This window comes from Mustelus asterias, chromosome 4 (assembly GCF_964213995.1).
Source record: "Mustelus asterias chromosome 4, sMusAst1.hap1.1, whole genome shotgun sequence".
In the NCBI taxonomy this organism is placed as follows: domain Eukaryota; kingdom Metazoa; phylum Chordata; class Chondrichthyes; order Carcharhiniformes; family Triakidae; genus Mustelus; species Mustelus asterias.
In genome coordinates, this window is record NC_135804.1 from 50,721,289 (window position 1) to 50,747,495 (window position 26,207).

At 38.9% G+C, this 26,207-nt stretch overlaps 1 protein-coding gene across 1 annotated transcript in view; it reads right to left on the reverse strand.

Moving 5' to 3' along the window:
• The window catches only part of plekhg4 (pleckstrin homology domain containing, family G (with RhoGef domain) member 4), a 213,957-nt gene that overhangs the window by 162,779 nt on the left and 24,971 nt on the right, over positions 1–26,207 (reverse strand). Inside the window, exons 2-3 of the mRNA XM_078210999.1 lie at positions 17,412–17,609; positions 12,671–15,206 (exon numbers count right to left, since the gene is read on the reverse strand). Of these exons, the coding sequence (XP_078067125.1) occupies positions 12,671–15,206; positions 17,412–17,609 (2,734 nt within the window). The remainder of the gene's footprint in view (positions 1–12,670; positions 15,207–17,411; positions 17,610–26,207) is intronic.

Sequence of the window (26,207 nt, forward strand, 5' to 3'; positions counted from 1 at the left end):
CCAGAGAATTCTGGCCATTATTTGAGAGAGAAATGACAGCTCTGGCAGTAAAAACTAAGGACCAAAACAAGAAATTTGTACACAGATACTGCAGTGTGTCCTTTGCTTTCAATATGGGTAAATTTGAGTACAAATAATGACACTAAGTTACAAGCACACAAAAAAATACCAACTGTTACATTTTCAGGTAGGTTGTGTTGACAGCACCGAAACCTGGCCTCCTCAAGTTAGATGTAGGTGGAAAAATGTTTTATTTCACTTTTTCTTATATATTTTGCTACAATCTACTCTATGTATTGCTTTGTTGGATAATCTTGCATTTTGCTATTTTCCTGCCTGATATTCTTAATTGTTTCTGACTTCTACATTGAACCTTACAACAGCTGAGATTCCTTTATTTAGGGTGAGGCAGGATAGTTTGACGGGTCAGCAAATACAGGTGCCATAAATACCCGGGTACTTTTGTTCTCTCCATCGTTATCCCAGTGAAAGACCTGTAAACACCGATAGCCACCTCTGCTGAATGAAACAGGTTGCCACAGAGTAGTATCAAATGCTGCATGATGATCTGCATTTACTCCTGGATCAAAGATGAATCTGTCCTTAAGAGTTGATGATTGCGATAATCGGAAACTTTTATAGATTACGAGTCACTGAAGGCAGTCTGCAGTGGGTACATACACCATCAAGTGAACAACCACTTTGTCACAACATCTTCCACTTTTACTGGAAAGGGGGCATCAGCTAGATAGCTTTCATTGGGATGACTTCCCTCAAGTGCAAAGTGTCGCAAGTCAATGTTAGAACTCTCTACATTTATATTTCATGACCTTTGTGAGCGATGAGGTTTAATCAATTAGCCTGCAGGTGGCCCATACAAATTAGTGGCTACTCATTATGTAGTATTCAACGGTGCGCAAATTTTTGAAGAAGAATAAACATTGGGTGGATGGATCTTAGAAAAGTGGTATGCTCAAGGCTGCTCACGCTGGGATTACTTCGTACCTTCACAGTTTTTCAGCTACTACTGCCATTTTTTATTTCAGGCACAACGAAATTATGTGTGCACAAGGGGAATAGTTTACACAGCATTTCAAATGGCAGCTCTTAAATGATGCTGTAATTCCAAACTTAGGCTTGTGTTATATTTGATTATCCCAACAAGGAACAGGAGACATTCCTTTTCACCTTACTCCGAGTACCAGCACAGTACTTTCTTAGTTGCAGTAAGATACAAGAGAGGTGGATGGCTGTACTGACTCGATTAGTAAGTTCCCTCTACGCATCTGTCACCTGGGTATTACTGAAGGTTGGTTTCAAGTACCAAATTGATCAACTTTCCTTCGGATACCCATGTAAATGAAAATAGTTGTTCTGGAACGCAAACTCCTTGTCACAACAGTAACCCCGGAAATCAAGCGATCCAGATTGTATTCTCTGAAGTCAGAAAGTCAACAATATACGTATTTATCTTCTATTTCCCCAAAAACATGGGAAGTAGGGTCCCTTAAACTATGTTCATCTCCACCTCCCCTCCAAGAACAGATCATAATAAGTAGGAGCAGGAAATTCAGTCCATTGAGCTTGGTCCATCGTGATCATGGTTGGCCTTAACTCCACTTTCCTGCCTGTCCTCCATAACCCTCTACTCCCTTGTCAGTCAATAATCTGTCCAATTTAGCCTGGAATATATTCAATGACCCAGTCTCCACTCCCTTTCAGTGGAAGAGAATTCCAAAGACTAACAACTCTCCTCATCTCTGTCTTCAATGGAAAATCTCTTAATTATAAACTGTGCCTCCTATTTCTAGATTCCCTCAAGAGAGAACATCCTCTCTGCACTACCCTATCAGGGCACTTCAGAATCTTAAGTTTCCATAAAATCACCTCTCATTCTTCCAAACTCCAATGAGCATGGCCAACCAACCTTTCATCATAAGACAATTGTTTCATCCCAGGTACCAGCCAAGTGAACCTTCTCTGAACTGCTTCAAGTATATCATTCCTTAACTAACGAGACCAAAACTGTACACAGTACTTTAGGTACAGTCTCACCATTGCCTTGTACAGTTACAGCAAGACTTCAGTATTTTGATACTCCACCCCCCTTGCAATAAAAGCCAACACTTCATTTGCCTTAATTGGTTGCTGTGTTTGTATGCTAACATTGTGATTTGTGTATAAAGAATACCAAGCTCCCTCTTTACTGCAGCATTCTGCAGTTGCCCTTCATTTAGATAATATTCTGCTTTTTAATCTTCCTACCAAAAATGAAAAATCTCACATTTTCCCACATTAAACTCCATCTGCCATTTTGCACCTATTTATGTTCCTTTGCAGACATTTGGGTCCTCCCCCAAAACTTGCTTTCCTACCTATCTTTGTATCATCAGCAATTTGGTTACAATGCAATCACTTCCTTCATCCAAGTGATTACTGCTTTGAAATCACTCCTAGGTTATTTTAACATATTCACCTTTGAGTTATTTGTGCGTTGAAAAAAGGGATGTTTGTTTGCACTTTTGGCCATTTTATGCAGGCACTGGTCATTATATTTTGCAAGTGCAATGTGAGATCGTTGTGCTGCGACAATATTAAAAATAATCAAAAAGTTTGCATAGAATAGTCTCCAGTTTAAGATGGGAAAACCTTATCGCAACATATTTTGAGACAAATAGCACTATACAAGGTGCATAACTATGAGGAAACAATAGGAGTCTAAGAGCGAGATGAAATGTTCATTTTCTTATTGGTTTCAGTTTGTGATTTTTGTTGATTAACTGAACAAAAACTAAATTTCAGAAAGTCATCTTACCTTTGTGCTTTGGAGTAAAAATATCTTAACATTGCTCATTCCCATTTTCAAAACACTCCAGATATCCTCACTTATAAGATAGCCTATAGGCAAGAAAACAACTGCTCTCGACAAGCCACAGTTTTTTCAACGTGTTTTCTCAGTTCAAACATTGCATTCCTATGGCATTAGTGATATTTAAATGGTACAATTTGCTGCTTGGCTTCCTCTACTGATTGTTAGTGTTCAAAAAACACACATTTTCTCTACATACAAGATAGAAAAAGAACCAATTGTGTATTTATGAGCTAATAATTGCGGCCGTGACCATTTAAAAATCAGTGAAAAGATTCAAATTTTGAATCTTTTTTAACAATACATCATTTCTTAAATGCAATCATAAAGTCTGAAATATTGAAGTTCTTAGTCAAGTTTTTCTCTCAAATTCTGAACAAGTTTTGCCAAAAATGTTAAGTATTAGTCTCATTTCCATAGTGTAGGATGATATCATGTCATTGCATTCATGTTGGAAATGAAATTCAAAATACATATATATTCATACTGTAGTAGAATTGGAGAATTGTTATGATGCAGATGAAGGCCATTCAGCCTATCGTGTTTGCAGCAGCTCACCAAATGAGCTCATGACTTAATGCCATTCTCCTGCCTTTTCTCCATACCCTGCACATTATTGCTGTTCAAATATTTAAACATTAAAATTTTTTCAAATAATTAAATATCAAATATTAAAATTTGGCATGTCTGCTACGATTCTCACCAACTTTTACAGATGCACCATAGAAAACATTCTTTCTGGTTGTATCACAGCTTGGTATGGCTCCTGCTCTGCCCAAGACCGCAAGAAATTATAAAAGGTTGTGAATGTAGCCCAATCCATCACGCAAACCAGCCTCCCAACCATTGACTCTGTCTACACTTCCCTCAAAGCAGCCAGCATATTTAAGGACCCCATGCACCCCAGACATTCTCTCTTCCACCTTCTTCTGTAGGGAAAAAGATACAAAAGTCTGAGGTCATGTACCAACCGACACAAGAACAGCTTCTTCAATGCTGCCATCAGACTTTTGAATGGACCTATCTTGCATTAAGTTGATCTTTCTCTACACCCCAGCTATGACTGCAACACTACATTCTGCACTCTCTCGTTTTCTTCTCTATGAACTGCATGCTTTGTCTGTATAGCGCGCAAGAAACAATACTTTTCACTGTATGCTAATTCATGTGACAATAATAAATCAAATATTAATCCAATGCCCTTTTGAATGTCCCGATTGAACTGTTTATGAATAGTCTTCTCGTAATAGATCCAAATGCCTAAGTAGAAGCAATTTGCAATATATTGCATCAAACAAAATATGCTAATAAAAGTGCCAATCAATAAAATAAGAAAATCGAGGATGCCACAGATATGGAACCAATGGCCCAAGAAGAAATATTACAATCAGAATATTGTCCATTGCGTGGATATACTACTTAATGAAGTACCCAATGTTAACAGAAACATAATAAATATGCAAACCATAGCGCTCTCAGATAAATCTCAGTTGTGAAGAACACAATGTTCAAAGAACATAAAGCAGATAAAAGTGCATTATGAAATCCCCTTCCTCTCCAGAAGCAATTACTGACAGTTAAAATCTTATATTCAACAATACAATAAAGTCACAAGGTACCTGAAAATATCAAGAGTTGGACCTGTCTTTTCTCAAGAGCAAAAAAACAGCAGAACAGAAAGGTAGGCATTTTCGCATTTCTAAGGCTATCTGCAGCCTAATGAATCCCTTCAGACCTACAGGTCCAGGGATTATTGAGTACCAGGTGGTGTACCTCATGGAATCTGTCGCTGCAGAAATTCAGCAAATTTTTCTTCATCCATCTCAAGTCAAACTGTTCCAACTAAAAATAATATTTGTCTCAAACTCTTAGTTAGGGTCTTTACCAAAGGTTGAACTTCATCACCCATGACAGCTTCCTTATAAGATTTCAGGAAAGAACATCTTTCCAAAATCTGGAGAATATTCAGATAGATTCTTCAAACTAATCTGGCATTGAACGCCTGCAGTTGTCTTGACTGTGAAGCTGCTGCACTGAGTGGGTGGTTAACTTTTTCCTTACAAGCATAATGAATAATGTTTAATACATAAACCTCTGCAGCACATAATAATTCTGGCAGTGTAATTCCTGCATATTTGTGTCTCATGATCACAGACGCCCTGGACTAAGATTAAAAAGCATAGAATAATGCACCACAGAAGACAGTCTTTCAGCCTATAATCCCTGTGCAATTCTTTGAAAGAGCTACCCACTGCCATGTTCTTTCCAAATGGCTTGCAAATGAAGGGGGGCAACAACAGTGCTACTCATGAATAACCTGGCTATTGATGCTCAGGTTGCATACCAACAAGACCACTTGACTTGAGACTTCATTACAGCATTGCTCCGAACTATGGACAACAGAGCTAAATTCCAGATGTGAAAGTGACTGCGCTTGATATTAATGCAATTGAAGAAACCTGGCAAAACTGAATTCAACGGTAATCATCCCAGGACATTATTGCATGAATTCTTCAGCGCAATGTCCTAGGCCATCATAAACTACTTCAACAACCTTATCTCCAACATAAGTTCAGAAATGGAGATGTTTGCTAATTGCACAGTTTTCAGTTCCATTCACTGTTTCTCAGATAATGAAGCAGTACATGTCCACATGCAGAAAGACCTGGACAACTGTAGGCTTGGACTGTCTGTGGCAATTAATAGTTGCATTACAGAAGTGCTAGGCACTGACCATCTACAAAGGAGGGTATTACCACCATCATCATCCTGCAAGTCACCACTGATGAGAAACTCAACTGAACCAACAGATCCGAATCTGGGTATTCTGCAGCAAGTGACTGGCCTCCTGATTCCCCAAATCTTTTCCACCACCTAAAAGACCAGAGTCAGGAGTGTGATGGCATGCTCTCTTCCTACCTGGATGAATGGAATTCCAACTATACTCAATGCCATCCATAATACAGTAGTCACATAACTGGCACCCTATCCACCACCTTAAACATTATATTCCCTACACCTCCAGTGCACCATGGCTGCAATACGTACCATAAACAAGATGCACCACAGTAGCTTGCAAAGATTTCTTTGAAAGAACATTGCAATCCCAGGGTCTCTATCCCTAGAAGAATGAGCAACAGGCACATTGGAACATCACACTAAGTTCCCTTCAAAGTCACACAGCATCCTGATCTGGAAATAGACACCATTTTTCCTTCACTTAACAGTACCTTCAAGCACAGATTGCAGCAGTTCAAGGCGGCAACACCACCATCACCTTCTAAAGGGCAAGTAGGGATCGGTAAGAAATGCTAGATTTGCCAACAAAATCCACTTCACATGAATAAATAAGAAAAACTTCAATAATTTATTCAAATTTCTTTTAAAAATGAATAGTCAATTTCCTACACCAACATTTGCAGATGATAACCATTCGCGGCATATTTTTCCCCTTAAAGTCGCCACTGGGTTTTATGCCAATTAATTTAAATATGACCTCTGGTTACCAACCTTTCTGTCACTGGAAACAATTTCTCCTTTCTTAGCTCTATCAAAACCTTTCAAGATTTTGAATACCTCAATTACATCACATTTTAATTATCTCTCCTCCAGAGAACAATTTCAGTTTTTCTAATCTCTTCATGTAACTGAAGCATTTCATCCTGGTACCAATCTAGTAACTCTCCCCAATACACTTTCTTAAGGCTTTGACATCTTTCCTAAACTGTGGTGCTCAGAAGTGGAGAACTGAAACTTAAATAACTAAACAAGATAACAGTTAGGGAACAAAAAAGAAAAAGTTGTTCTAAGAGCAGAACCAGGTGTTTAAAAGACTAAGAGAAAGCGGAGTGCAAATTTGTATCTCCTAAGGAAACCTAAACAGCTGTTTGGTTGAGTACAGTTGGGTAGATACTACTACTATTGTTAAAATATCATTCTGTGATTCATTGTAAGAAATATATTCCATAATAACAAAGCACAGAAAAGGGTCCTGGTTGGTATTGTTTGATACTCAAGGATTAATTTAACTTAAAGGGGTAAGTTCTGTGCTTTGTTATTATGGAATATATTTCTTACAAACAATGAATCACAATGATATTTTAACAATTGTAACAATAGTAATAGTAAGTATCTACCCAACTGTACTCAACCAAACAACTGTTTAGATTTCCTAAACAGGGGTAGGATCATGAGAGCTCCAAGCCATGGTCTGCTCTTCTTGCTCCCTATGGGAGAGCTGAAACGTTGCTAGTTCTCAGGACCAGCATATCTACAGGAAATGTCTCGAGCTGCAGCTCCTGGAAGCCCAAGTTTTGGAGCTAGAGCGGTGTCCGGGGACACTGTGGAACATCTGCAAGATGAAGAGCATCATGGATAGCATATATAGAGAACTGGTCACACCACAGACTCAGACTTCACAGGCCAGAAGGGAACGGGTGACCATCAGACAGAGAAAGAGGACTAGGCAGGCAATACAAGAATCTCCTGTGGCTATTCCTCTGCAAAACAAATATACTGTTTTGGATACTGTTGATGGGAATGGCCTCTCAGATGATAGCAGCAACCAAATTCATAGCACCACGGTGGCTCTGTTGCACAGGGGAGGAGTAAAAGGTGCAGAGGTGCAATAGTCACAGGGGATTCAATTGTGAAGGGAATAGATAGACATTTCTGTGGCTGGAAAAGAGACTCCAGGATGATATGTTACCTCTCTGGTGCTAGGATCAAGGATGTCTCAGGGCAGTTGCAGGACATTCTGACGGGGGATGGTGAACAGCCAGTTGTCGTGATACACATTGGTACAAACAACATAGATAAAAAGGGATGAGGTCCTAAAAGCAGAATATAGGGAGTGAGGAAAGAAGTTGTAAAGTAGGACCTCGAAAGGTAGTTATCTCAGGATTATACCAGCGTCACGAGCTAATCAGAGCAGAAGCAGCAGGATATACAAGATGAATATGTGGCTGAAAAGATGGTGAGAGGGGGAGAATTTCAGATTCCTGGAGTATTGGGACTGGTTTTGGGGAAGATGGGACCTATACAAACTGGAGGAGTTACAGCTGGGCAGGACCAGGACTTATTTCATTTATTTTTCCCAGGAGGAATCAAGGGCCAGAATCAGATAAGGACACAGTAAAAAATAATAGGAATAGGAATAGCCTTAAGGTTTTATACTTGAACTCATGAAACATTTGAAATAAAATGGATGAATTAGTTGCGCAGAGAGATGCAAAGGAGTGTGACATAGTTGGGATTACGGAGACATGGCTTCAAAGTGACCAAGAATGGAAACTAAACATTGAGGGATATTCAATGTTTAGGAAGGACAGACAGAAAGGTGGTGGAGTTGCATTGTTGATTAAAGAAGATTTTTGATACAACATTGAGGAAAGATATTAGCACAATGTAGAATCTGTTTGGGTCGAGAGGGGCAAAAACCATTCATGGGAGTGGTATACAGGCCACCAAACTGTAGTGGTAATGTTAGGAATACAGGGAATCAGAGATGAATGTGGTAAAGAACCATTTTGATCATGGGTGACTTTAATTGTATATAGATTGGGTGAGTCAAATTAGTCAAAGTACAATACAGGACACATCTGGAGTGTAAATGGGATGGTTTTCTGGGCCAATACATTGAGGAACCAACAAAGGAACAGACCATCTTGGACTGGGTTGTGCAGTGAGAAAGGATTAGTTCGCAATCTAGGTGTGAGTGAACCCTTGGGGATGGGTGATCATAAGAAGATAGAATTCTTTATCAAGGTGGATAGTAAGATAGTTGATTCTGAAACCAGGGTCCTGAATCTCAATAAAGGTAACTATGATGATATGAGGCATGAGTGGCTCTAATGGACTGGGAAACATTACTGAAAAGAAGAACAGTGAACAGCCAATGGCAGGCATTCAAGGAACGAACAGGTGAACTCCAAAAGTTGATTATTCCTATTTGGCGCAAGAGTGGAAAGAGAACTGTGGCCAAGCCATGGCTTACTAAGGAAATTAGAGGTAGTATTAGATTCAAAGAAGAAGCATACAAATTGTCAAGGAAAAGCAATAGACCTCACGATTAGGAGCAGTTTAAAATTCAGTCAAGGCATACCAAGGATTGATTAAGAAGGGGAAAATAGAGTATGAAAGTACACTAGTAGGGAACATAAAGACTGACTAAATATTTCTATAGGTGTGTGTAAACAAAAAAAGATTGACAAAATCAAATTTAGGCCCCTTACAGTCAGAAACAGGGGAATTCATAACAGGGAACAAGGAAATGGCTGAGGAACAAAATTCATACTTTGCTTCTGTCTTCACAAAGGAAGACATGAATAATGGACCGGAAGTTTGGAGAAACACATGTTTTATTGAGGAGCTGAAGGGAATCAGTATTAGTAGAGAAATATCTTTGGGGAAATTAATGAGATTGAAGGCAGATAAATCTCCAGGGCCTGATAATCTTCATCCCAGAGTACCTAAGAAAATGGCCCTAGAAATAGTAGATCCATTGGTGGTCATTTTCCAAAATTCTTTGGACTGTAGAATTATTCCTACAGGTTGGAGGGTAGCTAATGAAAGCCCACTTTTCAAAAAGGGAGGTAGAAAGAAAACAGGGAACTATATACCAGTGAGCCTAACGTCAGTAGTAGGGAAGTTGATAGAGTACATTATCCAGGATTTCATAACACAGCATTTGGAAAGCAATGGTATAATCAGACAAAATCAGGATGGATTTACAAAAGGGAAATCCCGCTCGACAAAGCCACTCAAATTCTTTGGAGGATGTAACTAGTAGAGTTGACCAGGGAGAACGGGTGGATGTGATTTATTTAGACTTTCAGAAGGCTTTCAACAAGGTCTCACTCGGCAGATTGCTATGTAAAGTTAGAACACATGGGATTGCGAGTAGCATCTTGAGATGGATGGCGGTGAGGGGGCAGCGGTGTGTCCTGGCATGAATAGGCACCACCCAGACTCCCTACTGGCAAGAATTAAATTTCACCTCTATTTTTTTCCTAAGTGCTGTATAATTGCATCTGGAAGCTCGCCCAACAAATGGGTGCAATTCTCTCCAGTTTTCACACTCGTTCTACACTTAGGGGGAGATCTTACCAAAAAAATTCTAAGTCAGTTAGGATTATATTTATTGGAGTTAGAAGGGCAAGAGGGGATCTCGTAGACATTCATAAAATTCTAACAGGATTAGACAGGGTAGGTTCAGAAAGAATGTTCCCGAAGATGAGGGTGCTCAAAATTAGGGGTGTTAGTTTGAGGATAAGGGGCAAACTTTTTAGGACTGAAGTGTTGAGAAATCTCTTCACCCAGAAAATGGTGAATCTGTGGAATTTACTACCAAAGGAAGTAGTTGAAGCCAAAATGTTGTGTGATTTGATGGAGGAATTAGATGTTGCTCTTGGGGCTAAAGGGAAGATGGGATCATTGAATATGATCATAATGAATGGTGGAGCAGGCTTAAGGGCCTACTCCTGCTTCTATTTTCTATGTATGTTTCTATGTCTGAACAATGCTTCAGCTTAGGCCTAGCTCGTGATCCACTAAAGGTTTTGCATAATTTGCTTCTTTGACACTTTCACCTCTATGAAGCAGAGGGTTCTCAATGGCTTAACAGCCTTCTCAATTGTCCTGCTTTCAAACTGCGTAAGCATACCTCCAGGCCTTTCTGTTCCCGCATCCCTTTAAAATTGTACTACATAGCTTATATTGTTCTTCTCATTCTTCCAACCAAAAGGAGTCACTTTATACTGTTCATGTTAAATTCTATCTGCCATGTGTTATACCATTTCAGTAAAAAGTCTCACAACACCAGGTTAAAGTCCAACAGGTTTATTTGGTAGCAAAAGCCACTAGCTTTCGGAGCGCTGCTCCTTCGTCGGGTAAGTGGGAGTTCTGTTCACAAACAGGGCATATAAAGACACAAACTCAATTTACAAAATAATGGTTGGAATGCGAGTCTTTACAGGTAATCAAGTCTTAAGGTAAGTGGGAGTTCTGTACCATTTCATTCATACCATTTCACCAGTCTGTTTCTACCCTCCTAAAGTCAGTTACTACCCACCTCACTGTTCAAATACTTCATCAAATTTTGTTATTTGCAAACTTAAGTTATGCTTTGTGTCCCCAAAGAGCAGTGGATAAGACCAAACCTTCGCAGACACCTTTCCTCCAGAATGAAAAACAATTGTTCACCACTACTCTCTGCCTCACTTTAATCACAGTCTATTACATGGTACTCATCAAATATCTTTTGACAGTCCATATACACATCAACTGTCAGCTACAACTCTCACCAACTTTTACAGGTGCACAATAGAAAGCATTCTTTTTGGTTGCATCACAGTTTGGTATGGCTCCTGTTCTGCCCAAGACCGCAAGAAACTACAAACGGTCATGAATGTAGCCTAATCCATCACGCAAACCAACCTCCCAGCCATTGATTCTGTCTACACTTCCCGCTGCCTCGGCAAGGCAACCAGCATAATTAAGGACCTACCTTGCATCAAGTTGATCTTTCGCTACATCCTAGCTATGACTAATGCTACACTCCAAACTCTCTCGTTTCCTTCTCTATGAACAGTGTGCTTTGTCTGTATAGCGCGCAAGAAACAATACTTTTCACTGTATGTTAATACATGACAATAACAAATCAAATCAAAACTGCACTACTCATCAACTTTCACTGTTATTTCATCAAAAAAAATGCAATCTAGTCTGTAAAACATGATTTGCCTTGAATAAATCTAAGATGGCTTTCATTTATTCACCCATATTTTCCAAGTGCCAATTAATTTTGCCTCAAATTGATGCCTTTAAAAGTTTTCCCACACTGGCTGATTTTACTATTCCATTTTTTTTTAAAAAGGTCTATTACTAGGGGGCATAACTATAAGGTTCATGGTGGGAGATATAGGAGGGATGTCCGAGGTAGGTTCTTTACTCAGAGTGGTTGGGGTGTGGAATGGACTGCCTGCTGCGATAGTGGAGTCGGACACTTTAGGAACTTTCAAGCGGTCATTGGATAGGGACATGGAGCACACCAGAATGATAGGGAGTGGGATAGCTTGATCTTGGTTTCGGACAAAGCTCGGCACAACATCGAGGGCGGAAGGGCCTGTACTGTGCTGTACTGTTCTATTCAAATCCTCTGCCACAAATTCCTGTATAACATAAGAACATAGTCATCCAATTTGAAGCCACTGAGCTCAGTCACTTAAGCCACCTATCCGAAGCTGACACGGCCTCTTTTTAAAATATGCAGATTAGGTTCATATCAGGCCCTGATTGAAATTTTAAAATTTAACTGTTGGTTTCCTACTAGGCTGCAGAGAGCTGCAACTGCCAGTAAGGTGAAGAAGTCCAAATAGGTAATTTTCAAAACTTTTCTTCGTTGGATCAGGAGGAGTAGGTATCTTGATCCCAGTCCCAGAAAGAAAGTTCAGGGCTTCTTTCTGCAGAACCCTCTTTCCCACTTACCCAAATTACGACATACAACTATGGTCAACTGGCCTTTTGCAGGTGAATGGCATGGTAAAGAGGGCCAAAAATTAAAATATTGCTTTGTTTTATTTCAATTAGTAAAAGTTTCCAATTGCATGGCTTCACTACCTAGCCAATGTTAAGAATAGGGCTGAAGTCTTGATATTCCGAAAAATGATATTCTTTACTATTACATAGTCATTTACATTCATTTTCTAATCACAATTAATCATCTAGGGTAAAGCAAGGAAAAGGAACTGTATAATCCTTTAAAATAATAAATCATGTCTTTCAATTTCGGAGGTATCCTACCTTCTACGCTTTTGTCAGCAAGACATCTTTCTTGCTTCTGTTGTTCAGCATTTTCTCCAATTAAATCCTCTGTAGCTTGTTTTTCTGATTGATTTTTGTGTTCCTTTGAATCTCCATGTGCATCATTGGCAAAGAGCATTTCATTTCTATCTATATTTGCAGTAGTTTCAAGTTTTTCACTTCCCACAATACTCGAGTAAGCAATGCTAGACTCTGTTATCACTATACTTGACCAGTATTCTTCAACAGTAGAACATTCCTTGTGTTCACCTTCCTTTATAACATTAAATTCACTATTTTCTTGCACTACGTTCTCATTTTGCAGGTCTGGTAAGATTGGATTTCTACAGTCCTGTAGTAGATTTACATCTTTAATTATTAGATTACAGCTTTCTGTTAGGTGCAATTCCTTAGTTTCAACGTGTTCCTGTTTATTGAATTCATTCTGCAATTGATCTGTATTTGCATGTTCCACATGTAATGCATCGTCTTGAAGCTGCTGACTAGTTCTTTCTTTACTAACTGAACATGCATTCAATTGGATATTTTCCTCTGTCCAACATGCATTATCTTTCTCCAAATGTGTCACACGTTCAAGTCCATTCTTTTCACAATACTCAGTGTGCTCTGTTAAATTAGATTGTAAATGATCAGTATGTGTTATATTTTGCATTTCTTCATTTATTAACTCTGCAGTGCCTGTACCATCAGTCAGCTGGTAAATGGCAGATTCTACATTTTCTTCAGTCAATTCAGCAGCTTTAATCCCTATATGTCTTCTGCTGTCCTTCAATGAAAGATCTGAATTGTCAGCAAGTGCAAAATTCTCAGATAAATTAGTTTCAGTAGTGCCTTCAGAGCCTAAAGACTGGGTTAAAGGGATTTTGTACCTATCCAATTGCACATCTGCTTCTGGTTGAGTTACATTTTTAATAAATTGTCCAGTTTGATTAAGACTCTGGCCATTAAATTGTTCAATACATTCTGAATGTTGGTTCATTGCCTTTTTTTGCTCTAAACTTTTAGCCAAAGGCTGTATGTACTTAGGAGATGCCTTGTCAGGAACATTTACAAATTCCTCTGTGTTAGCTAACTTACAGTCAGACAACTGATGATTGAAAAATTCTTTACTAGAATGAATAAAAACCATTGATGCGCTGTTCTGCTCTGCAACTTGTGTGTGCTTATCATGGGCATTTTCTGTTGCATCTGCCTCAGACAGATATTGGTTACTTTTCTGAAATGTTTTTTCCCCATAAATTTCTTTGCAATCTTTCATATCAATTTTATTTCTACTGTGTGGCTCAGGCAATGGATCAGCTGAAGAACTTTGAAACTGTCTATCTTGTAAATCGTGAGCAGAAGTCTGAATTTGGCTGCAGACCAGTGGTTCTAAGCAATTGCTACTTAAATTGTTTTCTGTGGCATTCATGGTCTGTTTAATTAATATATGCATGTCTCCACAGCAAGGCTTGAACTCCTGTTGCATTCCTTCTTGATGAAGGTCAGTTTCCGCTGGTGAAGACAACTCTACTTTTGTAAACACACAAGGCTCTTTATTTTCACTATTTCTGCAAGTCTTATTATGAAATGGCATTTTGTTTTCCATGGCATCTGCAAGTGACTTATGTTCAAGAATTTCCTCATTGATGCTAACATGCATGTTAAATGGGTTCTGTATTGTTTCTAAATTGGACCTCCAAGTTACATCAGAAGATGCCACTGTGTAATTTAGACTGTTTGATTCCTTGAAACAAGTGCTACTACTCAAGGCATCCAAAGGGGTTATTCCTGATGGCCTGTTAGCCTTTAATATATGTTGCAATTTTGAGTCGGATGTGCTTGATTGCAAAAGGAGATCATTTTCAGCTAATGAAATTTGACTAAGCTCAACATACTCCCCCTCAAGTTCATGAAGAGGAATTGCTGGGGAACTAACAGAAATATCTAAACAATCTGCAACACTACTTGGGGAATTCTGCAACATCATTTTAGGATGTACTTGCTGCATGTTCAGTTCTTTTTCTTTCATGGTTAGATTTTGAGGTGTTTCAGAATGGTTTTCTGGTCCCATACTTTTATCATCCAAAAGTAAATTGTTTGGATTGTCACAAACAACTTCCTGATCCATAATCCAGTTTCCCGACGACATACTTTCAATCATTTTTGGTTTATCAACAAATTCTGGATTCACTACCTCTTCCCAAGGTACTCGCAAGATACAGCTATCAGCAGACAAAAGACAATTTTGCAAAGCTGTTCCCATCCGTCCTTTGTTAATATTGTCCAACCATTCCATAGTGAATATAGAAGTATAACAGATCTCTGGAACTATTATTTCCTCTATGTTGTACCCATTTGCTGCCAGACATTTTAGTATAATACGTGGCGTTTTCTTCAGGTGTGGAACCACTTGAAGGTAGAAATCACCAGGTTGTAAAGTTCGCCAGTCAAGTGCAGAGAGTTGTATTACAATTTTTTCACAAATGCATAAAGGCCAGCCTTCGTAGCGAAATAGTAATCCACAGTATTGAAACTGTTAAAAAATAAGATTCAAATTATTTCTGTTAGATGTTTGTTCTTGGACTTGAAGCAATTTTCCATTGTCAAACAGTTCGCTAAAAAAAACAAATACTATGTTCATAATAGACACCATTGAAAAACTGATTTAAACCACCCAAATCTATTTTTAAAGTCAATTAGCACACATACAAATTTGATGATCAGGCAATTAAACTAGCATTCTTGTGTTAGTTGCATGTGGAGCTTAAATAAAAAAATAGAAATGAGTGGAAAGGACAGAAATTGCTCACCACTAGTACAAAAATGTATTTGGCCACAGGAGTTAATAGGTGTAATTCTAGAACTCCACAGAATGGACAATAATCAAGTGAAATTATACTTCAACTCCCATTATAGCATTCAAAACCACTCAAATAATCCTAATTATCTTTGCTGCTGAAGGTGGATGAAGATAATATTTTTGCCAGTTAGTCTATTCGGAAACAACATACCTCAAAATTTAAGGATGGATTTCAAAGAAACTTGACAGACAGATAGGATATGGCCCAAGAAATAACTGATTTTTTGTAGGCATCCAGATGATGGGCTTATTGTATAAAAGGATCTGTTAATATTGGCTGATAAAGCGAACTGACCTATTTGCAAACAAATGTTATAGTTGTCTCAGCGGCTGTGGTGGAATTTGTCATAACTATGAAAATGTGATCAGAGTTTCCGGAGCAACTTGTTGGGGGGGGGGGGGGGGGGGGGGGGGGGGGGGGAGGGCGTGCGGGGAGGGGGGAGCGACAATAGGTTCTAAAATTCTCTGTGAAGGATAACAATTTTATCCTGTCCACTCTCCCTTCCCCTCATAATTTTTTACACCTTAATCAAGTTACCCCTCACCCTTTGTTCCAAGGAAAATACCCCCAATCTATCCAATCTCTCCTTGTAGCTACACATATCCTGTAACTTGGCACTGTCATGTCTCTGTTGCTCAAATATCTCCCTCGCTTGAAGTCTTTCCATCCCCTAATTCTCCATTATGCAATCAGAGCCATTTCCATTGATTGTAAAGATCAGCAAATGCACTGAGTCGATAGCACTTAAAATAGTAAAAGGCTAGCGAGACCCTGACTGTTACATGCAGCAGCCTAGTGGTGTAATGAAACAGATATGGGTAAGGAGGCCAGAAGTTCAGGGAAATGTACCAACAGGTGGTTCAACAGAAATAACAAGTGGGGAGGGGAGCAGAAGGTTGCAAGACCAAAGCAAAACGGAGCAAAGTGAAAAGTCCTAACAGATGGATGCAGGTCCAAAAGTAGAAAATGTTGCAATCTCTTTTTAAACAGAAGGCTGCAATGCCGAAAGAGAGGATTTAGTCAGGGAGGTGAACTTTAACTTTAAAAACTAAAACAACTGAAGTTCCACAGAAATTTACAGCACAGAAGGCTACCACTGTGCTTTTGTCAGCATTGTTAGATCAACCCAAAAGTAGCCTCATGTTTCTGTTCTCTCTCTGTAGCCCTGTGTCATCATTTACTTCAAATATTTGTCCAATTTTCCCTTCAAGGATACAATGGTCCTTGACTCAGCCATCCCCGTGAGACAAAATAAAAAAAGTGATAAAGCCTAACCACAAGTACCATCTGAGAAACAAAATTTCAGTAGAATAACATCTTTATTTGTAGTGGCAGGACTAAATACCAAGTCTAATGGACAGTATCAGTAGTTTAGTTAATCAAATGTTGCCAAGGTGATGAAACTATAACATGAAATAAGTGCAGAAGTGCATCATACAAACGGTCTCTCAATTTTTGAAGAAAACACAGACATTCCTGTAAGATTCCTTTGAGCTACTCACAACATGAGGCCAAAAAATAATTTTGGAGTGGTACTTAAATTAAAAATCTTCATTACTCAAGTTAAATTTAATATATTTTTCTAACTTACTTAATGGCAATTAAACAGTCACATATTTTTCCTGACCACTGTACTTTTGTGCTCCAAAATACAAGGCTGCAGTTAAGAGGAACTGACTAAAATGAGTTGCATCTTCTCCCAGGAATTTGAGTGCAGCCACCAATGGTGGCACGACTTGTTTCTTAAAATATGACAGGGTAACTGGTATTGCATTCATTGTTTGATGTGAAAATGTGAAAGTACATAGGACTGTGGCTTTTATAACTATCAAACTGAACTAATTTGCATTATCCCCATCTACTACACTCATACTTACACAGGCATCTTGCTGAATGCATTGCAGAATATGCTTAGCAGGAACAAGGAAATCAATGAGGTAGCACAATCCGTCACCACGATACGTTTTTTCCACTACATCAAAAACTTGACACAGGACAGTGGATGCTGTTGCCTCGAAAGGTGGATAGAGTGCTGAAAGAGTACCTTGAATACAAGTATCCAAGGATTCAGAGTCCTGCCAAAAGGAAAACATTAGTAATTTAGCTGCTATAATTTAACTTGGTAACTCCAGAAATGTACAATAATCTTTGTGATGTGCAGAAAATATAAAAGGTTACATTTATAATTGGTTCTGTTTAAGCATCTAACATGCAAAAAGCAAAACTGCAACCAAATTTCTGTTTACCAAAACAAATGGTGTTCCCAATTCAAGTCAATAACCTTTTGTGAGAAATTTTGATGAAAGGAAATCCTGATAAAAGGTCATCAACCTGAAATATTAACTCTGCTTCTCTCTCCACAGATGCTGCCAGACCTGCTCAATATTTCCAGTATTTTGTGTTTTTATTTCAGATTTCCAGCATCCATAGTATTGTGCTTTTGGGGGAAAAATGGCTACTGACTAAATTTGCACAGCTCAGCTTATAAATTTGACCAAGACTTTAATACATCTTACAAAGACTGTTACAATAAAAATAGACCATAAACTAAGTCAATAAAGTTGCATTTTAACAAGTGATCATTTGAATTCTCAAGCAAAAAAACATTTACATATTTTGCTGCTTTCTTCATAAAGCAAAATTCTCCGAACATGCGTTGTAACAGTCCAATGCCACTTACTAGTACTAAAATCTCTAATATATGGTTCATAGTATTATAAAAGTTCCCTTCGACATCCCTTCATAAAGTTAGATTATGAAAGGAAGACTGAATTCCATGCCTCACTGTCATTCAGACCAATAGAGAGCTGATTCTCTGAAAACCATGGATATCATACAAAACAACTTAATACTCTACTTGTTGTTTTTATTGCATAGGTCTACCAAATGCAATTAAGGAAACTAGCCAATTAAATTATTTACCAGTATGCAAGTTAACAAATTGTACATTGAACTGCAATGCCGTTTATGTATAAAGAGATTCTCATAAGGTTTTCTACTTTGGACTTGCATGTGCAGCTGTCCAAATACTTGCATTAAATCCATCAGGAAATGACAGGACAGTTTGGTCAAAGGGGTTAAAAGTTTCTGCTTGCTTATTAAGCTTCATGGAAGTAGTTTCACTACTGATGACTATTGCTTTGACTGAATTATAATCCTCGCTTCACCCCAGGAATGTCATGCTTCATTAACAAAAGGAACTTGATGTTTCATACAGCTCAGCACCATGCAGGTACATTTGTCAAAGACAAGCTGCACTGCACACATTCAATAGAAAAATAGCACAACATAGTGTACAAGTCAGGACTTTCATACATGACTATCAATTAAGTAATCTGTTAATATAACAGACTGATTTAAAACTCTATATGACTGATGTTGGATTTTCTCTCATTCAACATTCCTTTCTACATCCTATGAAAATACAGGTCAAGGAATTCTTAGATTGGTGACAGATTGTTATTTTAGTTTTAAAACCTGCGATTAATTATGAGCTATTTTTCAAGAGAAAACACTGGAAAATCTCAGCAGGTCTGGCAGCATCTGTGAGGAGAAAAAAGAGCTGACGTTTCGAGTCCAGATGACCCTTTTTCAAAGCAGATGCTGCCAGGCCTGCTGAGATTTTCCAGCGTTTTCTCTTTAGATTTCAGATTCCAGCATCTGCAATAATTTGCTTTTATCCAGCTATTTTTCAATTTTTGTTCAAACTATCCAATGGCCAATAATAGAGTTTCTACCCTCAAGGGTGAAAGGTGGCTTGCAGCTGCAACAAGTCACTAACTACACTTCTCATCCAAGCTTCAATCTAGTACAGTTGCTCTTCACTGAGCCTCACTCAATCTTGTGCATAGCACTTGCAGCAACAACTTTCACATGAAAAATATACTTAATCATGTAACTAATTTCATACAGAAAAATGCTTGTGTTATGAAGGCCATGGGATCTTTATGACAAGAGAGGGGCCTCAAAAGTAAACGGTCAAGAACTCCGGATAAAAACGTTCATAAGCACTTATCTATCCATCATGCTGGTGATAACCTCAAAATATTCCACTTAATTAGTCAAGCATGACCTGCACTTCACAAATCCATGCTGACTCTGATGAGCTGATATTTGGCCAAGCCCTCAGTTACACTCTGGATTCCAGTAATCTTGCCATAACTAATACAATAGTGTGCACGCCACACCAATGTTTAGACAATTTATATGCACTGGGTCAAATTTAAGCCTTTCCACCCAGCAGCTATGTGCAGTTAAAATCATTCTCTTTATTTACCTGCCCTTTAGGCACCAGCAACCAACCATTCCTAATTTTATCCTGCCCTGCTGAGAAAGCAGCAACAACAAAACTGGTCGAGGTCCTTGCTCACATAAGATATCTGCTTTTGACATTTAAAATGAAATTTGGCTGTTAGAATTGACCAAGTCTCATTCTTCTGCAGGCAAACAAAGCATCAAATCTTCAAAGTGCTTTGCTCTTGGAAACATGCTGGCAGTTAAAATCCAAACCACTGAAAAGAGTAACGGTCCAAAAACATAATCACTAGGAACATTATGATCTACATCATATCAATCTAAAAAAAAATTCAAAACAACTAATTTATTTTGTTTAAGTAATTGCTGCCCAGGCTGTAATGTAGCATTTAATGCCGTGCCACTTATTTCAATAAGTCATCTTTGCAGCATTTTATCAAATGTCCTTTCAAATTAAATATACACCCTATTTTCAATAAATATCCTTGCTTCATCAAGTTATTCTATTAAATTTATCTGGTCTGCCTTTTATAAATCCACACTGACTATCCTAATTAATCTAAGCAGTTCTACAAAAGAACAACAAAGAACAATACAGCACAGGAACAGGCCCTTCAGCCCTCCAAGCCCACGCCGCTCCCTGGTCCAAACTAGACTATTCTTTTGTATCCCTCCATTCCCACTCCGTTCATATGGCTGTCTAGATAAGTCTTAAACGTTCCCAGTGTGTCCGCCTCCACCACCTTGCCTGGCAGCGCATTCCAGGCCCCCACCACCCTCTGTGTAAAATATGTCCGTCTGATATCTGTGTTAAACCTCCCCCCCCTTCACCTTGAACCTATGACCCCTCGTGAACGTCACCACCGACCTGGGGAAAAGCTTCCCACCGTTCACCCCATCTATGCCTTTCATAATTTTATACTTGAATATCAATTTCATCTCATATTAGGACCTCCAAGAACCTACCCACTATCAATGTTAAGGTACCTAATTGATGGTTGTGTGTGTTTTTTTACCCTTACTCATTTGTTAAAGAGTTGTGTTTGCAGCCAGCAGCCCTCTGGTTAAACTTCCCTTTACAAGGACTTTTGGAAGAGGGTACTTATTGTTCTCTCATTCCCAGCACTTTCCAGGAAGCCTCTTCTCACCATTCAGCCATCCTTTTTTATTTATTAGTGTCATAAGTAGGCTTACATTAACATTGCAATAAGGTTACTGTGAAAATCCCCAAGTCGCCACAATCCGGCGCCTGTTTGCGTACACTGAGGGAGAATTTAGTATGGCCAATGCACCTTATTCGCACATCTTTCGGACTGTGGGAGGAAACCCACGCAGACACGGGGAAGAACGTGCAGACTCTGCACAAACAGTGACCCAAGCCGGGAATCGAACCCAGGTCCTTGGCGCTGTGAGGCAGCAGTGTTAATCACTGTGCCACCGTCCTGGGATAGGAACCTGACCAAAAGCTTCTATCTTCACTGAAAACATCATTATGTGAATGCTCAACTTACAAAATAGTTTAACTATTGCCATTGCTCTTTTCCTCAGTCAACACTCAGTGTAAAATTAGTACCTTTTGTTCCATGCTAGGAACAGAATGGAGGTTTCATTGATCTAATTCTAAGGAGGTAGTTGTAAAGCTCGTGTCCTCATCTGAACTCACCAATTTTAATTCTCGTTAAAGGGGCAGACCTAACACATTACTACCTGCCTTTATTCATTACAGATAATGGCTGACCGAGTGCATTTCTAGCATCATCTGTTTTTGCATAGGCAGAGATCATTAGAGAAAGAAAACACGAGAACAGAACAACACATTAGGCAAACAATAATCATGCAAACACACCCATCACAGACAAGACAATAAATCAAAGATATTCTGCATGACAAAACAAAAACGAGAGATTACTTCAATACATCACTATATACATAACTGCCCAAAAGAGTTCAGAGACAAATAGGCACGCAAACTGCCAGGCAATACAGAGCTCACTTTGGAGACAGTAAACAACAATAATGTCACAGATACAAATTTCAAGCCAGTACAACAGATCAGAGAGACAGATCAAGGGCATCCAGAGTGACAGCACGACAAAGAAAGTTACAGATGCAGGAATAGAGACACTGACGTGTGTCAGAAGGACAAAATCAGAGAGTTAATGGGAGCAGACCACAAGCAGCTCACAGAAGTACATTGTACAGGGTAACACTAGGAAAATCATAATTCCCTTAACCTAACACATACTCCAGAAAGCATAATACAGCAAGTGGTCAACTTTGTACTTGAGCTTTTACATACTAAAGCAGGCAGAGTTCCAGGTGCTGATACAATCAAAGACAGTAAGCCACAAGCAGATTAATTCATGCATGAAGCTTTGTTGCTGGAATTATCTGCCGATTGAGACAAATCAGCTTGCTAAGGCCAACTGTACTGACTGTCTAGTTCACTCTCTAGCTGCTCCAGTTATTATCTTCCCGAAACCTGACACAGTCCAGACACATCTCTGTAATCTTGCAGTGATACACAATCTTAATCCATGGACTGTTCAAGCAATTGCTTTATGATAAATTGTCAGGACATGTCACTAATTTTAAAGCTGGTACCGTAAACATGCTATTTAAATCAACTTCACTTTTATCCACTACATACACATATAAAACCACGCTTGGAAAAAATAAATACAGATTCCATATAGCCTACAAAGAGCTGACATCGGGAATTGCAAGGTTGTAATTTCGCACTAACTGCATGTATATATGCAGAGTCATTTTAGAATTGCATTTGTAAGTCTGGAGCAAACGTACATGTGCAATTTTTGCCAAATTCTGTACAATTAGAACCACTACAGCTACAGTCTCACAATACAAACAAATGATGCTACTACTAGATCCCTGAAGTGGATTCCAGTCCCAAACTTTGATCAGGATAAAAATGCACAGAACAAAATCATTAAATACATATTACAACACTGCTCCTGTAATTACTTTATCAAAAAAACATCTTTAGAAGTTTCTCAGTTCTAACACAGCTAACTTATGTTTGTGATGTTCAACCATTTGAATCTCATTTAAAATACTTTAAAATCAAAATGGGTTATAATAAAGTCACTGTATAGTTTGAGGCCGTTTGTCCCCATGGGGAAAAGGTATGGGAAAAAAGACAAGTGGGTGTAATGTTAAACATTTGTATTGTTACACAAAGTAATCTACCAGGATAATTTTCTGAATTTATGAAGACTGCATCAAGAGTCTAAATATCAGGATTATTGTACATGTTTACCAAAACTTGACCAAATGGTTGGAAGTTTACTGTTTCTGTTCAAATCTCATTTATTTTCACATTTTTCACCATTAGTTCCATGATGACAGCTTCTTAAGAGTAAAGGACTCTTGCACAGAGCAATTGCCTTCGGCCAGCAGCAAACCTGGTTACTAACATAGGAAATGCAGACTTTAACTTCGTCATATCAATAATATCTTCCATAAAACAAAGTCATGCTTCAAACTGATGTACTAGCCTGCAATGGGTTTGAAAATCAACAACTGACTTCATATTTATGTTAGTACGTGCCTAAACGTGTTTGTGATAGATACATCCTTTCTTAATGTTGCTGCAATTACCACACCCATGTCAACATATGCATTTAGATGTTATTGAACAGTAGGTAATTAGTTTTGACATACAGAAAATGCACTCCAGAATTTTTGTGAACTATTCAAGCTTGGTCCAGATGCAAGAGTGGTGAATAGCTGCTCTCAACATCAAGGCAACATTCAATGAAGTATAGCATCATTTGTCATCACATTACAAAGAAAGCGATTCCAAGCTGCTTCCACAACCTTGCCACTAAGATAAATGCCCAATCTTTGTTGTGCTGCTATTTTCCTCTATATAAAATGGACAAAGTTCAAATACTGTCCAACGTTTATCTTTTTATACAATCATACAATCCCTACAGTGCAGAAGGAGGCCATTCGGCCCATCAAGTCTACGCTGACCACAATCCCACCCAGGTCCTATTCCCGTTGCATGAATGGCATTAGTTCCCCATCCCATTAAGTTTTCATATAACATTACATACAAGTTTTAACTTCTAGCAAAATAAATACACTTACATTTATTTGGCTCCGTTTACATTAACAGGATGTGCCAAAATACTCTGCAGTTAACATATTAGCCTGTGTATTGCAGTTGGAAATGAGTGTTCTCCGTTCACCTCATTGACAGCTTCACACAGAATTATCACCAGCTTTAGAGAGGGGCTTCCTCCAATCCAGCATTTGTTTCAGCACCACATACTTTACAGTCTTGAGGCAAATCAGAGTGGATAAATCCCCAGGACCAGACAGGGTATTCCCACGGACCTTGAGGGAAGCTAGTGTTGAACTTGCAGGGGCCCTGGCAGACATATTTAAAATGTCAGTATTCACGGGGGAGGTGCCGGATGATTGGAGGGTGGCTCATGTTGTTCCGTTGTTTAAAAAAGGTTCCAAAAGAAATCCGGGAAATTATCGGCCAGTAAATTTGACGTCGGTGGTGGGCAAGTTATTGGAAGGTGTGATAAGGGATAGGATCTACAAATATTTGGATAGACAGGACTTATTAGGGAGAGTCAACATGGCTTTGTGCGTGGTAGGTCATGTTTGACCAATCTATTAGAGTTTTTCGAGGAGGTTACCAGGAAAGTGGATGAAGGGAAGGCGGTGGATGTTGTCTACCTGGATTTCAGCAAGGCCTTTGACAAGGTCCCTCATGGGAGGTTAGTTAGGAAGGTTCAGTCGCTAGGTATACATGGGGAGGTAGTAAATTGGATAAGACACTGGCTCAATGGAAGAAGCCAGAGAGTGGTTGTGGAGGATTGCTTCTCTGAGTGGAGGCCTGTGACTAGTGGGGTGCCGCAGGGATCGGTGTTGGGTCCATTGTTGTTTGTCATCTATATCAATGATCTGGATGATAATTTGGTAAATTGGATCAGCAAGTTTGCTGATGATACAAAGATTGGAGGTGTAGTGGACAGTGAGGAAGGTTTTCAAAGCTTGCAGAGGGATTTGGACCAACTAGAAAAATGGGCTGAAAAATGGCAAATGGAATTTAACGCAGACAAGTGTGAGATATTGCACTTTGGAAGGACAAACCAAAGAAGAACGTACAGGGTAAATGGTAGGACTCTGAAGAGTGCAGTTGAACAGAGGGATCTGGGAATACAGATACAGAATTCCCTAAAAGTGGCGTCACAGGTGGATAGGGTCGTAAAGAGTGCCTTTGGTACATTGGCCTTTATAAATCGGAGTATCAAGTATAAAAGTTGGAGTGTTATGGTAAGGTTATATAAGGCATTGGTGAGGCTGAATTTGGAGTATTGTGTACAGTTTTGGTCACCTAGTTACAGGAAGGATGTAAATAAGATTGAAAGAGTGCAGAGAAGGTTCACAAGGATGTTGCCGGGACTTGAGAAGCTGAGTTACAGAGAGAGATTGAATAGGTTGGGACTTTATTCCCTGGAGCGTAGAAGATTGAGGGGAGATTTGATAGAGGTGTATAAGTTTTTGATGGGTATAGATAGAGTGAATGCAAGCAGGCTTTTTCCGCTGAGGCTAGGGGAGAAAAAAACCAGAGGGCATGGAAGGGTGAAAGGAAAAAAGTTTAAAGGGAATATTAGGGGGGGGGGGGGCTTCTTCACGCAGAGAGTGGTGGGAGTGTGGAATGAGCTGCCGGATAAAGTGGTAAATGTGACAAACCTGAAAACTTAACAGTTTTTCTCTCCACAGGTGCTGCCTATCACCTGCATTTTCCGTTTTTATTTCAGATTTCCATTATCTGCAGTATTTTGCTTGCGAATTGAACAATTAATTTATTATTTCCCTGCATAGCTTTTATTTTGCATTGGTGAAATTTCTTTTAAAGGAATGGCTGTCCAGTGCCGAATGGCCAACCCAGAACAGAACACACTTTGGGAAGTATTCTATCATCCCAATTACAGAGTCCACTTTCTATACTGTAATTTGGGTCAGACCTCTGCTTTATAGATATTTACATTATACTTCTGAATAATATAAAGGAATTGAGAGATGCAAAGTAAATGTTGGAACAAGATACTGTGATTGTGCTAGGATATCAATAATTGCCTTTTGCAAAACTAACAGCAATATCGCCAAGGTTGTAATCATAGAGAGGAAGCATCCATCTTCATGGTAATCCAAGTACCTATCAATGTTCATTACAATATACTACATGCAAGAAAATGACAATTGTACACAATCATTCTGAACAATTCCCAACATTATTATACATATATTATAACTAGCAGACACCCTCAAAATATTTGCATCAAATAAGTATCTTTGTGGCAGGAGTATTTCTTAAAAACAGTCAACTCATTTCGTTCGCGGGATCCCTGTTCCCGCAAAAGCTCCAAGGA